Source organism: Parasteatoda tepidariorum, chromosome 8 (genome assembly GCF_982258835.1).
Source record: "Parasteatoda tepidariorum strain Cologne lab strain chromosome 8, Ptep-v5.0, whole genome shotgun sequence".
In the NCBI taxonomy this organism is placed as follows: domain Eukaryota; kingdom Metazoa; phylum Arthropoda; class Arachnida; order Araneae; family Theridiidae; genus Parasteatoda; species Parasteatoda tepidariorum.
In genome coordinates this window covers 34,239,699-34,254,379 of record NC_141762.1, presented here as the reverse complement: position 1 = coordinate 34,254,379, position 14,681 = coordinate 34,239,699, and the positions used below count along the sequence as shown (strand labels likewise).

The following is a 14,681-nucleotide window of genomic DNA, read 5'->3' as shown; positions in this document are numbered from 1 at the left end:
GAAGAATACAACTAACAAAAATAAATTTCGTGTTAACTGTAGAAATTAAAATGTAGCATATTTATTCTCTTATGGAAAATGTTGTTTATTAATTTATCAGTCGAGTAACAAAATCATTTACGAGTAAGGAAGTTAAAGAGTTAAAGAATAATAAAAACACATGTTCTATTAAAAAACTTCACATCTTGAATCTTTCTACAATTAATCAGGGTTCTTTAAGAGCTATTAATTAGTTTACTAATTCTTCGCTGTGTAATCTTTTACAACTACCTAAAATAAATTTATTGAAAGTTAAATATTACAATTTAAATGCTTCCTAACACTTTTGCAAATATATGTTTAAAAAAATCTTATGCTCCTTGAAGCAGGCAATATTCGATAATGCTTTCCTACTAGTCTCCAGGGTCAGCTAATTGCTACAACAGAAAGTCTTATTGCCATCTCATTTAAAAGGCCCGCTATGTATCACGCATGAGAAAGCATCTGTGATAACAGATCGATAAATTGATTAAAAGTTTGCCTTGCCTTCTCCCTATTCGCATGGCATAACAGAATCTTCTATATTTATCTATCTGTTCGTGTTGCGGGACATTTTATTTGTTTATCAAAGCAATTGCATTGCTCTTTATAGGAATCTAGTTAATGCTACAAAAAACAAAATATGACTAATTGCATTATTTTATTAAACATAGTTTTTGGCTATATTAATTGCTTGTTCTTGACTCTACAACAATTTATAGCTAGTCGTTAATTAGTTTAACGCAAAGTTAGGGCTCTTGGCAAATTCATTTTGTTGTTTTGAACATTGTATTATTTGGATTTAAATAAAAAATAAATATGGAGACAGTATAATGCTGTTGTTTTTTAAGACACTTGGACAAGTCAGGCTCACCAGCCATAGGCGTTTTGAGAATTAAGTCAGAAAGGGGCATTTTTCGTTTGATATGAGAGCACCGCAAAGGTGAAAGAACGTCTTAGCTCAGAACCACGTGGACAAATTGCTGCACCACTCAATCGTGAGACCACTTTTTTAAGTTAGACATAGATCTGAAGAGAAGGGGATTTTCTCTAAATCCCACTTATGGTACTGATAGCGACCGATCACATTTTTTACGAGCCCGTATATCACGTGTACTCGGTTTGGCATAGTGGAGTATAGGATCGAACCGCTGACTTTAAAGTAATATTTAATGGGGAATTTAAAATGTGAGCAATCAGTGTAAAAGTTTTTAAGCTTATTTTTACTAGCTTGTATTCAAATGAATATATGGTATACCCTGGACTACAGATGGGCACAGGATATTACATCAAGCAAAACGATGCGAATAAAGCACAGTTTAGAGGCATATTATAGTTGCAGTTTCATAAACAAGAACCTTACACATCGTGGAGAAATTAAGGAAATAAGTCTCAATAAGCAAAAAGGAGTTTAATCAGTTGGATAGGAGAAACAAGATTAAAGATAATAAAAGAAGGGAGGTAAGGGTCTGAGGAAGGTGTGTAGGAGTACCAGGATTCAAAAATTTCCCAACTACATCACACCTGTTTCTTACCCATCTTCTTTTATATATTCTTCAAGTTTGTTACTTTTCCATTGCCATTTTGGTATTTAGACACTGAGGTAGACTCTCGTTTAAAGAACCCAAGCTATAGTACATCTGTTTCTGCTCCTTTATTTGTGTTTTAATCAATAAATCATAGTTTAGATTTTTTTAACATAATTGACATCAATAGTGAAATAAAAGATCCTGCCTATCCATAAAACTATTGTTTAGTCATCCTTTTAGGCATGTTTATTCTGATGTTTTTAAATAAATCTCGTTATATTTAAGTAAGTTTTAAAACACGTTTAAGGAGTTGAAATCTAAATTATAAAATTTATTTTTTGTTTTAAAGTTCTGAAAGCGTATTCTTTTCTCTTATTTACATCTTAATATTTTAATAAAGTTCAGATCTCAATTTTAATAAATTACTCCAATGACTTTCAAAAAATTCGATACATTTAAAAAAAAAAAAGGGTTTTTTTTCTCAAAGTTTCAAGTTCTTTTAACTTCCTTTTCATTTTTTGAATGCGCAATATTGGGAATTTTTTTTACAAATATAAACCAATAAAAAACGATACATTTCACAATAAAACCTTCTAGCAAAAAATCAACGAAACAAGCTCAGAATTTTTTTTCCCAAAATTCTTTTATTTCTCGAACTTTTTTCGACTTATAAGTTTATCTAGATTTCATTAAGTGCTTTAACTGGTTTCGTCAATTTTATTGAAAAAAAAATTCTTCTTTATTAAACTTTTTCTCCATCAACCAAACAAATAAAATCCGTTCCGTGAATTTTTCTATTCACCTAAAGGAATCTATTCACACTATGGCGGGACTCCTTTCTTTCAACAAACCTTCTAATTTAATCCTCCTTTTCGCAGATGTTTTCAACTTCTTATAATTCATTTTATTTCCAAGATTTAATGGTTGAGTGTATCTAAAATGGGTTGAAAGAATTAAAAGAAAGAAAACCAAATCTAAATTGAAGAGGAGAAAACGTTTTAATCAGTTTGTTACTTTTTGGACGGTTATGGAATTATGGAAAAATATGATTTTTAAAAGCTTCTTATTCTTTGATTGAATTCATTTTAAACTTTTGAAATATAACCTTTCATTTACATTAAATTTAGGAAATTTAATGCATGGAAACTGAAAAAATAATTTTTTTCTTTTTGTGTATTGATCATATTTTATGTATAGAAATTATTTTTTTTATAATATTTTTAGTAACTTTTCTCTTATTCGATTTTAAAAATGTTAGAATGTTACTTTGTATTTTTTTATCCTTTTTATATAATTAAAAGCATCGGTAAGTAATAACGCGAAAATAAGATATTTAATCTATTTTCCAGATTATATTTCATAAATGTTTCGAAGTAAAATTTATTGAATATAAAGTTCTAGACTATTATATTTCTCTTTATTTATATTTAAATTTTTATATTGTTAACAATGACTGTAAATTTTTAATTTTTAAGTGCCCGTCTGGACAATCCTTATTATTTGTCATAAGCTCCTTATTTTCACCATTATCATTTACCATTTACTATCAGCATTTTACGCCTTTATTTATCCATTGTTGGATTCGCACATTCATTTTAAAAACCATTATATTACCTTGTTTAATGCAACTTTCTTATTCTTGATGCCATGTCAAATTTTATTAGGAATGCTCTTTGATTGATAATATAGCACAAAAATGATTATATAGTCTTCCTATTCGAAAATTGTTTCCTTCATCATACAAGATAAAAAGTATTAGACTGTTTGAATATATGTTAATTCCTTTATTTCCATTTGGTAAATATTTCTCAAGAACTGTGGGGAAATGCCTTTATTTAATTTTATAAAATTAAAGACCTAGATATTCGTCTTAAAAATTTTTTCAAAATTCAGGGAAGTAATTTAACACTTTTCAAATAAAGTTTAAGAGTAATTTCTTTTAGTAATTAAGTAATATACGAAATTTATAATTAATGCAAAAAATTTAAAATTAGGGCATTAGTTGAATAAATACGTTTTTAATGCATTTTTTATTAATTCAGTAGTTTATTTTAACTTTAGCTTATTCATGAAATTTGAAAAGCAATGTCTTTTAATCTCTGTACAGGAGAGAAATATGAAAATGTTTTCCTGTTATGCTGTAAATCAAGCTCTAAGTGAAACAATGGTGGAAACTACAGTTGTTAGTGTGCTATGTAAGTATATTTTTCTTACTGCCTTAAAAAAAACTTTTATTTGTATATTGTTATTAAATTATAATAACTCAAAAAGGAATGATAAAAAATGAAAAATGAAAAAAAATTGATTGTTGAAAAATGTGCAATTTATATTAAACCGGACATTACATTCACACCTGCCAAGTCTTGAGAATGTATGCCTGCTTTTGAGCACTTGAAAATTGTCAATATTTAGCGTCATCTTACTTTTTTGAAGCCAATGAAATTTGCAATATGCATGTTCGTAATATGTCAACTTATTAAGAGAACATAAAAGCATGTATAGTGTTGTAATTTAAAGCATTAGAATCATGCAGTCCATTGAATATTTAAACTATGTATAGTATGTATAGTTTGCTTTATTATTTCAAATGTTATATACCTAGCCAGGCTTGTCTTTTGGCATTGTATAGAATTTCAGAATTCAATTTTATGCAATTTTTATATTGTTTAAATAAAATATTTTAATTACGTACTTTGTAATATATTTGCATTATTTAAAATATTTCATTTATTATACCAATCGAATTTTAGGCAGCTTTATTTATTACCTAAGTAATCTATGGAATGAATAAATTTTCTTTATTGTCTGTTATATGTACATGATTATATATACTAAATATTATGATTTATTTCATCAATTCGATTTCAGACCGTCTATACATTTCAAAATAATATCTAATCTATTTGCCTTTAACGTGTTGTTTCTAAGGCCACTTGACAATATCAGCAAGCCTGGTGAAACCAAGTGAATTTAAGGTAGAGGGTGCGTTTCTTGTTTTTCAGTGGGCCCATCTACAATAAGAATACAACTTCAGCCACACACTCGTCATAGCCCGTTTATAGGGTGAACCCATTCGTGTATCCATTCATTCGTCCAAAGATCATAATTTTAAACTGAACCAGAGAACGATCATTCTCCAATTCAGTATTTTCAGATTTATAATTTGTAATGGGAACATGGAGCATGGAGGACTTCGTGGCCATACAGATTTAACGTACACCACTCATCATTTACTACATGGGAGTCATCGGCTGGCTGGGATCAAACCAACGACCTGGACGTGGGCCTAGAGCCCTACCTGCCTGGCTATCCTGGCCTCATACTTCTAATAATAGCTGAATTCTAGACTTTTCATTACATTTACATTATTCAAAAATCTTAATTTTTATTATTTCAATCCAATTATGTATAAAGTGTCTGAATTCTCTTAAAAATGCCTTTTAACCAACAAATTAATTAAAAAAATAATTTTTATTTTCCGAATCAAGTTTTAAGAAATCTATAAACTAACTAAGTTGTCTGTAAAGTATTTGAATTCCCTAAAAATTCATTTTTATACAAACTATTTAAAAATAATAATGTTTATTGTTGTCCCTAAATTTGATAGGCTATTTATAATGCGTCTGAATTCTTTAAAACATGTCTTATTATATTCGAATTATGTAAAGAATATATAAATATATTTATTTCATACAGATCCTCCTGAACCTCCAACAATTCTTGGTTACACTGAAGGAACTCCAATAGAAACTGGTAAATCTCAGCAAATGGTATGCGCATCTAGAGGAGGTAACCCACTACCGACATTAAGATGGTTTCGTAAAGATAAAGAAGTATGTTAATTTCATATTTTATCATATCTATTAAAAAAAATCCTAATATCAATGTATAAGATAAAAGGAGATAAAAATGGATTGAGCGTTTTATTACTTAGAAATCAGGTTATTTTATCCAGTTAATGAGTCATTCATTAACCTGCATAAATTAAAATGAACAATAATTTTTCTAAAGAATTTTGCTTATAAATTTTATAAATTTTCTTCATTTAATTTCATCATGTTTCAATTTCATTTTTCATGTTTATACATGATTTTTTAGTATTTTCTCATCTTATTGAGGGGAGTCGGTAGGGCATATACCAATAATGATAAAACTATCTCTTTCTGATGTACAGTTAGCAAAAAAAAAGGAAAGAAAAACGGACCACCCTTAATAACTTTTGATATAAACATCGGATTTTTACTAATTAGGATTCAATCTTAATGGCTGAAAGGGGTGATCTCAAATAATCTTATTAATTAGCGCAGACTATATTTTAAGTGTCGGAATCGGCCATAAAATCGTAGTTTCGCTGAATAAACAATTTTTTCGAAAAATTCATGTTTTAGACTCCCAAAATATAAGGGATGGCCACAATCTGGACAATATGATCTCAATAGTTGCTTTTGGAGAGCGCTTTAAAGTTTGAATCCCTTAACGTTAATTTTACTTTTTGCGTTCTTCGCGAAATCTCTAGTGAATTAAAAAATTTTACACTCAATTATAAAATTCGTTTATTCAGAGATAATTTCGTGCAAAGAAAACAAAACATTTAGAAAATATTTATTATTTTTTTATTGTTTCAATTAAAAATGTTCGAAAAATTTTTGAATTGTAAGGTATACAATTTTTGCATCCTTTTAAAGAACGTATTTTTACACGGTAGAATACAAAAATTGAGCGAAATCGATCAAATTATTCCTGAGAAATCAAATTTTACAAATATATCTTATTCAAAATTTTTTTCTCAGGAACTACTCGACTGATTTCGCTGAAATTTTGCTATTAAAAATTATATTCTTTAAAATAAAGCAAACAGTTTTATGCCTCACAAATCAAAATTATTTCGTCCATTCTTTAATGAAATAATAAAAAATAATAACAATCTGCTAAAAAAAAATTTTTTTTTTGCATTGATTTATCTTTGGATAAAGGAATTTTATAATCTAGTGCAATTTTTTTTTTAAATTCTGTTAAAACATTCTCGACATATGGCAAAATACGCAAAAAGCAAAATTAATATTAAGGGTTCAAAACTTTGAAGCACTCTCCTGAAAAAAAAAAATTTGGACCATATTTCCCATATTGTAGCTACCCCCAATATTTCGGGGTCAAAAATCTGAATGCATTGAAAAAAGGGTATGTTTATTTAAAAAAAGTAGGTTTTTGTGATTAGATTCGTAGATCCAATCACTAGATCAAAAGTTATTAAGGTCCGACAGTATTTTAATTTGCGCATTTTACATGCACTAAGCATTAATAAGAAAAAAAGTTTCGTATGGTTAGAAAAATTTTTTAAGAGGTGATATCTCCATCATTTTTGCAAACATGTAGTATCGAAATGTTTAGTTTTGTTGCTTAAAAAAACTAAAATTCTTCGTTGATTTGTGCTAAATTAGATATATATTTCATTCTTATGCTGCATTTTATAAAATAATGGCTCTAATATTTGTTGTAACATTTGTTGCAGATTGAATCTTCAACTACCACAAACAATAACGCTGTCTCATCCGAAGTATCAATTACTGTTGATGCAAATGATAATGGTGTTGAATACCGGTGTGAAGCAACAAATTCAGCATCTGTTCTTCCCATGGTTGCTACAACAAGATTAACAGTCTACTGTGAGTAGTTTATTAGTTTTTTTCTGTTAATTATACAAAATTCAATAATTAAGTATATTTTTTTTTAAATTACGTACTGACGGTAATTTTCAACGATACATTTATTTAAATTAAACGTTAATAGCCAAGTAACTAAATAATTAAGCAATTTTTGATATTATAGGGTTTTGACAGATTCAAACTCTACGGAGGCGCAATGTGAAACGTTAACAAAAAATAACCTTTTTTTATGTTAGGAACGAAAGGCAAATTGGCACTGCTCCTCATCTTCTAAAGTCTTATCTTGCGGGATTCATTTGGCGAAAATCCTATGGGAAGATGAGTCTTTGATTTAATATTGAAAGCAATCGCGGAGATATGGAAGCCATTAGCTTTGTATTATTCTTGGCGTCGTTTTAACAGCGGTCTCTGTGAAATTCAACTTAGCCGAATTTACATTTACTCTGTAAAATTATAAATGCTCATGTAATATGACATGTTTTAAATTTCTCTTTACATTTCAAATTTTATAAATACATTATAAGTACATAAAATACGTAATTGCTTAGAGTTAGTTGAATTCATAGTACACGATTACAGTACAAAATAAATTATTAAAATTAATTAATTACTCACTTTATTCGCAATCGTCTTTTTTTCTTCTTGATATTATGAAATAATGCAAAGCATATTGCTCATAATTAATATAGTTCATAGCACTCAATTAAAAAATAAATATTTATCTTGTCAACAATATTTAATTATATGATAAATTAATTTGTATTAAATTTGCCGTAACAATTTCCGTTCAACTGTATAAACTTAAATTACTAATTACTCAGTAAGACAGTTTGCTACATAACTTTAAAAGATTTTTCCCTTCCTGTATATTTATCATTTCAATATTTATCTCTTAAACTATATAAAATGCCTCACTGAAATAATTAAAGTTTTCAATACTATGTAAAACTGAGCTGTCTACATTCAAACTGCTTTTCTTATCACCAGTCTCGAATTCGACATCCAATAAAATCCTCTTAAATGCAACACCTACATTTCTATCTTCAGTTTCCTGCCATTTCAAATTAAAAGAAAAGGCTTAGTGTGTAGTTGGAATGTTCCGTAATTAAATTTGCTTCATTAATAAAGAACATAATTCCAGTCATTTAATCGATAGAAAAGGATCTATCGTTTTACTTAAGATTTTAATTTTTCTGATTTCTTCCTGTTCAACTAATAATTAAACTTGACGGCAAGCTTAGGTGGGATTAGTATTCTCTTGCAATTACTTATTGTCAAAAGTTTAAAAATGCATCACCAGTTTTGCAGATTTTTTGAAAAATTAAAAAAAGGTTTGAGCATTAGTCGATATCTTTTGAGAAATGTGGTTTGTTTCTCTTGAGAAATGTGTATTTTATTTTCGAAAGAATGGGTTGAATAAATTTCGAATTGGAGCTTAATTGCTGCTCACTTTTTGCTAACCATCGATTTAACTCTTCTATAGTTCAGCTCTTGCTGAACTTACCAATCCAAAACGCCCATTTTCCTGCAATCCTTCAGAAATTGCTACATTACCGTTTTTTTTCTTCTGCTGGTTATGTAATTGCTAATATCCACGCCCATTTTGGCTTCAAAGCCTGCTTACAAAATTAAATTTAAGGGTAGTAAAGATCTTATTAGTTTCGATAATCGCTTAACATTTTCCACATTCTCCGTCAGTACGACCTTGGTTACCTCGAACAAACTAGAAGCCCTTTAAAATTTAGATTTAAGAAGTACGATATGTCAGTCATAAAGAAAGCAAAAAATCATCAATAGCTGCACATTGTTGGAATCTAGGGCATATATTCAATTTCGGCAATGAATTTTTTTTCACTCCTGTCACATCAGCTTATATTGATGCCCAGGAATCTTGCTTTATTCATAAGAACTCTGATTCCCTTGTCAATGAAATTTGTCCCTCACCACTTTTCCATAGCCGGTGAGAATGCATTTTACCCTGATTTGCCTCTCTCGGCCACTGTGGTTTTTCTAGCATTTTTTTCATTCTCTCTAGGTTATTGTGGTTTTTCTACTTTTGTTTCCCACCTTCATTTCTTCCCACAGTGGACTGATCATTGGGACATGGTTCCCAGCAGATCACCGAAGTCAAGCATCACTGACTGCGGTCAGTGTGCTGGTGGGTGACCACTTGGATCAGTCTGCGTAGGGACCGAGGGTGTGCGGTATTGGTCCTCGTTAAACTGTTCTACCGTAAAGTGCTCGACTTCGCGTGCAGGTCGTCGGGCTACCGAAGCGGGGGTGCCATCCCGTCTGCAGAGAATCAAAATTGTGATGGCATGTCTTCGGATCATCCTCAGGGATGTTTCCTAGACCGTCGCCAATAGCCCATTGTGCAGCTCTAGTGCGACGTAAATGAACTACAACAACAACATTTCTTCCATTTTTTGCAGGCAATTTTACGTTTTATATTTGAATTCACTTTTGTTTCGTCACATTCACTTTTGGGTGAATCTTGAAAATGGGAGCTTATTTTTGAACACTTGTAAAATGCCGACTTATTTCCAGTTTGCATATCTTTGAAGCGAATAAAGTTTTTAATCAAGTAATATCTTACTGCTTCAGTTACATGAGGATTATTAATTTAGTTGTGAATGTGTTGGATGAAATTTTATGTAAGTAGATATGTGTTGATTTGTTCTTGATGTGGCCAGACTAAATTTATGATTAAATCATTACTTAATTTGCATTGCATAGCTAATAAATTAAACAATTTTATTTTTATTTTAGTTCCTCCTTCTGCTGTCAATATTAAACTGAAACCAAAGCGGCCTAAAGCTGGACAAAAAGTAAGTCAATTTTTATTAATTTAGATACAAATTTTTAAAAATTAGTTATGAGAAGAATATTTCTAAATCAGAGCGTATAAATTTATTTAAGATATGTGTAAGAATCGTTTTAAGACATGTTTTAGACATGCCGGTCCAAATTATTTAATGCATTAAAGAATTTAGGAATTATTTAACAGTTGAAAAATTGAAGGACCTTCCATGATTGTTTGCGTTTTGATCAATTAGACGTCCAGAATTTTAAAATATAATCATAACTGATTTAAAAACAAATATATTCGAGAATAGTTTATAAGTTCCATGGTTTATTATTTGACTTGATTTGATTAACGAAAATATTTGATTCAACGAAGCACTGACTTTTCATTTATACTTACACATTAGTTCCCTTCTCGTTAAATAATAGATGAAGATAAGCTGAAATTCTACCGTTTTTTAATGAAATAGGGGCATTTTATACCTACTAAAGGGTACCTTATACTCAAACCTACTTGAGGTTATGGGGTACCTACTAAAATGTTTTGTCCTCTTCCATCATTCTAGGCATAAGGTTCTATGTATATGCTCCTGTAAGGCTAACACATGGTTAAATAAGCACTTAAATTGGAATAAATTATGAAAAGTCAGAAATACTCAATATTTTCAATAAGTTATTCTTTTAAAAATTGCTGAGCAATAAAATATGAAATGGGCTAAAAAAAGGCCCTACCAATCTTTCCAGTGTTAATACATTCTAAACTAGATGTAACTAGTACAATCTAAATTGGAATTTATGAATTTGTTATCCTGCTTTAATTAAATTAGATAAGATAAAATATAATAATCTTCATGCATTAAAGTAATTTAAGGAAAAATACTTATTTCTAACTTTAGATATGTTAATTTTAGAAAGTAGTTATAATTTAAGAATTTTGAATTTAATTTAAATAAAACTATGAAAAATGTATTAATTTTATTCTAAAATTTATCTTCCATCTTAGTCATGAGCAGAATAGAATAAGTATGTAGCAAAAAAGACATAAGTGCATTTAAAATTTACTGAGATTTAAAAGGTTAAAAATAGGTATAAGGGTAATTTATTAAATTTCTATTTAAAATATATAGTAAAATTTGAATCTGTTTACAAATTAAATAGGAAAAAAAAATTTATAAGTAAAATATTATCTGAATGTACAAGAAAAGTTAAATTTAATGAATATATAGGAAGTTTTCTATTAAAAAAATTTAATTTATATAAAATACACACTTTAATAACTAATTCAGTAAAATTAATCTTATTCTGTAAAACACATAACTTTTTTATTTTTTACAAAAGATTACATTAATTAAATAATTTATTTTTATTAAAAAATCGGAATTTGAATTAGCTATAAAAGTGAACTTCTTTAAAAAATTACTTTGAACAAAAATCAATTTAGAAATGAATAGAACACTTATTTATTTACCATAAAAGAATTGTATTCAGAAAGTTTTTTCTTTCCTAAAAAAACAAATTATACATTTCTTATTAAAAGTACAGTCGCAATTTTTAAAGTTTCATAAAATGCTAAAAAATATATTAAGTTTAAGCGATATGTTGTTCAAATTTTTTTGGAACATTTAAAGAGAAAAAACGTAAACTAGAGAAAACAAAACAAATATTTCTATCTCTTAAATTCTTTTTTTTTTTTTTTTTTTTTTTGTAACTTTAACAAAACAGTTATTCATTTTTTGTCAAAACGTCATATGGCCTGAGGGAAATGATGAGTTTTTCTTCTATTTTTTTAATTTTTCTGGCAACGAAATATTTTTTCTCTCCAAATTAGAGAAACATTAAAATCTGAATCTAAGCGTTATCTTGCTTTAAGTCAGTTTATCGATAGCTACATACATTATTTTTCTTTGAATACGAAAAAATATATTTATTTTGGTAGATTTTTTTCCCTGTGGTTTTGTTATCTTTTTTTTCTTTTGAAACTATTACTTAAAAAGTTTTTTCTCTTCCTTTTTTTAATTTTTCCATCATCTGATTTTGTGCTTTCATCCGTATTGAGCTAATGGAGTTGACCTGAACTAGATGATACAATCTCTTATTGCAATGAATTTATATTCTAACTGTAAAGCAATTGCTTACACTCTTATTAAGCTTTTATTTTTAGAGTTTTAGTATGTTTGCATTAAATTGCATGCTTAAAAATGTTGTGGAGTTTAAGTGCTTTTCAAAAAAAAAAGTATTAAAATCAGCAATATTTTAATTGTGAAAACATGATTCGCTTTTAATTAAATATAAAATTAATAAAATTATCTGCAGTAATTCTGTAAAAGTTTCCTCTTACAATTATTACTGTACAAATTATCTCAAAACACAAATTTGGAAATGATAATGTTTTTAGCGTTTTCAGTTTCGGCTTAGCTATGTTTTAAATTAATAAGAACAATTACAGTGATTCTAATAAGCGTTTCTTCTTACAATAATTACTGTACTAATTATACCAAATCAGAAGTTTGGAAAAGATAATGTTCTTAGTGCGCTCATTTTAGCCTTAACTACGTTTATATATATATATATATATATATATATATATATATATATATATATATATATATATATATATATATATATATATATATATATATATATATATATATATATATATATATATATATATATATATATATATATACTCTATAACAAAAAAATCGACGCACCAAGAAGCAAGCATCCGATTGCCTTGAAATTTCGTATGCACGAATGTTTTGAACAGATCAGGCTGAAATGATGCCGACTGGAGACGTATAGTCTTTAGCGACGAATCCTGCTTCCAACTGTGTCCTGACGATCATCGAAGACGTGTTTGGAGACGCACAGGGCAGAGGGCACAGGGCAGTAAACGTAAAACGTTCTCCATTGATAATAAAATGGGCATAATCAGAAAAATTGAAAATGGATGCAATCAAGCTGATATTTGCAGGGAATATAAACTATCCAAATCTGCAGTTTGTAACATATGGAAAAATAGGCAATTAATGATTTCTGCTCATGAAAAAAATTTAGATGACAGAAAAAAGTTGAGAAAAGCAGATCACAAGGATGTTGAAAAAGCATTACTGAAGTGGTTCACCAATCGAAGTATCTGGACAACACAAATGTCGATGAATTTGCTAAGCGATGTTATGAGACCACTTTCATGCTCTCGAATGGCAGGTTAGACAGATTTAAAAAGCGGAATAACAGAAATTCAGGAAAAATTATCTGAGAGTCGGGAAGTTTTTCCATATCTGATGTTGAGGATTGCTCATCAGCTAAAGATTACTAATTTTTTTTTGTACGCAAGACAAAGAGTAATGGAAAATAACACATTTTTTGCTACTACATAATATTTTTCAGTCATTTATTTGAACAATGTGTAATAAAAGGGAGGAGTTTGGGAACCGTTAGTTAAATTGCCTGCGTAACGGATATAGTGAACTCCCGGTTATAGTGAACAAAAATTTCGGTCCTTTGAAGGTTCACTTCACAATAGCGGGGTTTGACTGTATATATATATATATATATATATATATATATATATATATATATATATATATATATATATATATATATATATATATATATATATATATATATATATATATATATATATATATATATACACGTCTGTTTGTATCCATAACTACAGTAGGCATAAAAAATAACCTTTAAATTCGACTTTATTTACAAAAATAAATATTTAAAAATTAAGTTTAGTAGCCTGCATTATTAAGAAATAATAATAATAAAGTTATAATAATAATAATGAAATAATAATAATAAGCAAATAAAAAAATAATGAAATAATAATAATGTAATAATAAAGTAAATAATAATAAAGAGGTTAGTCTGGAACTTCTTGAGAAAATCTTCTTGAGAAGGCCAAGGCTCACGTTGGGCTGTTAAGCGATTGATGATGATTATTATTATTAGCAAATAATTGGTGATAAGTTATTTGTTGTTTGAAAATTATTATTTTAAACTAACGAAAAATAACAGCAGTAAACAGTAAATGTTAACAGTAAATGTTATTTAATAAAACAGTGAATGTTATTTAATCGTTTTCTAATTCAATTTTATTTTGTAATTTAGTTTACTATGAATGTTATATTTTATTCAAGTCATCTATTTGGATTATTTTAGGTTACATTGATATGTGAATGTGCGAGTAGCAATCCCCAAGCAGAAATTACGTGGTGGAAAGATGGGTTTATTATACTTGGTACTCCTGATGGAGTATTTGACGCTCCGAATGGTGGGAGATCGACAAAAAATATTCTACAGCTCAATGTTTCTTCACATGATGACGGAGCAGTATACACATGCCAAGCAACAAACACTGAATTAAAACAGAGTGCACATGATGCTGTTACTATCAACGTATTATGTAAGTTTATCTAGATTTTACTTTCTTTAATGCAAATTCAAACAAAAATTATTAAATTCAACGTGCCACCCATTATCAACGATCATTCATAAATTCAACGATGACCAACGAATGTTGAACCTTCCTGGAGGAGGTGGTCCAGTTTTCGTAATAAGCGGAAATGGGAATGCGTTGGACAATCGAAGAACGTTGGAACGGAGAGGTTAGCCTTGCTGCTAGTGCACCAAACTTCAACGTTTAAAGGCA

General features: G+C 28.6%; 1 protein-coding gene across 8 annotated transcripts in view; it reads left to right on the top strand.

The window, feature by feature from the left end:
- LOC107443592 (nephrin) overlaps positions 1-14,681 on the top strand; it is a 240,125-nt gene that overhangs the window by 194,293 nt on the left and 31,151 nt on the right. For all 8 annotated transcript variants that reach the window (XM_071181531.2, XM_071181530.2, XM_043046461.3 and 5 more), the window contains exons 9-13: positions 3,655-3,742; positions 5,244-5,380; positions 7,057-7,210; positions 9,980-10,038; positions 14,192-14,435. In XM_071181531.2, the coding sequence (XP_071037632.1) occupies positions 3,655-3,742; positions 5,244-5,380; positions 7,057-7,210; positions 9,980-10,038; positions 14,192-14,435 (682 nt within the window). The remainder of the gene's footprint in view (positions 1-3,654; positions 3,743-5,243; positions 5,381-7,056; positions 7,211-9,979; positions 10,039-14,191; positions 14,436-14,681) is intronic.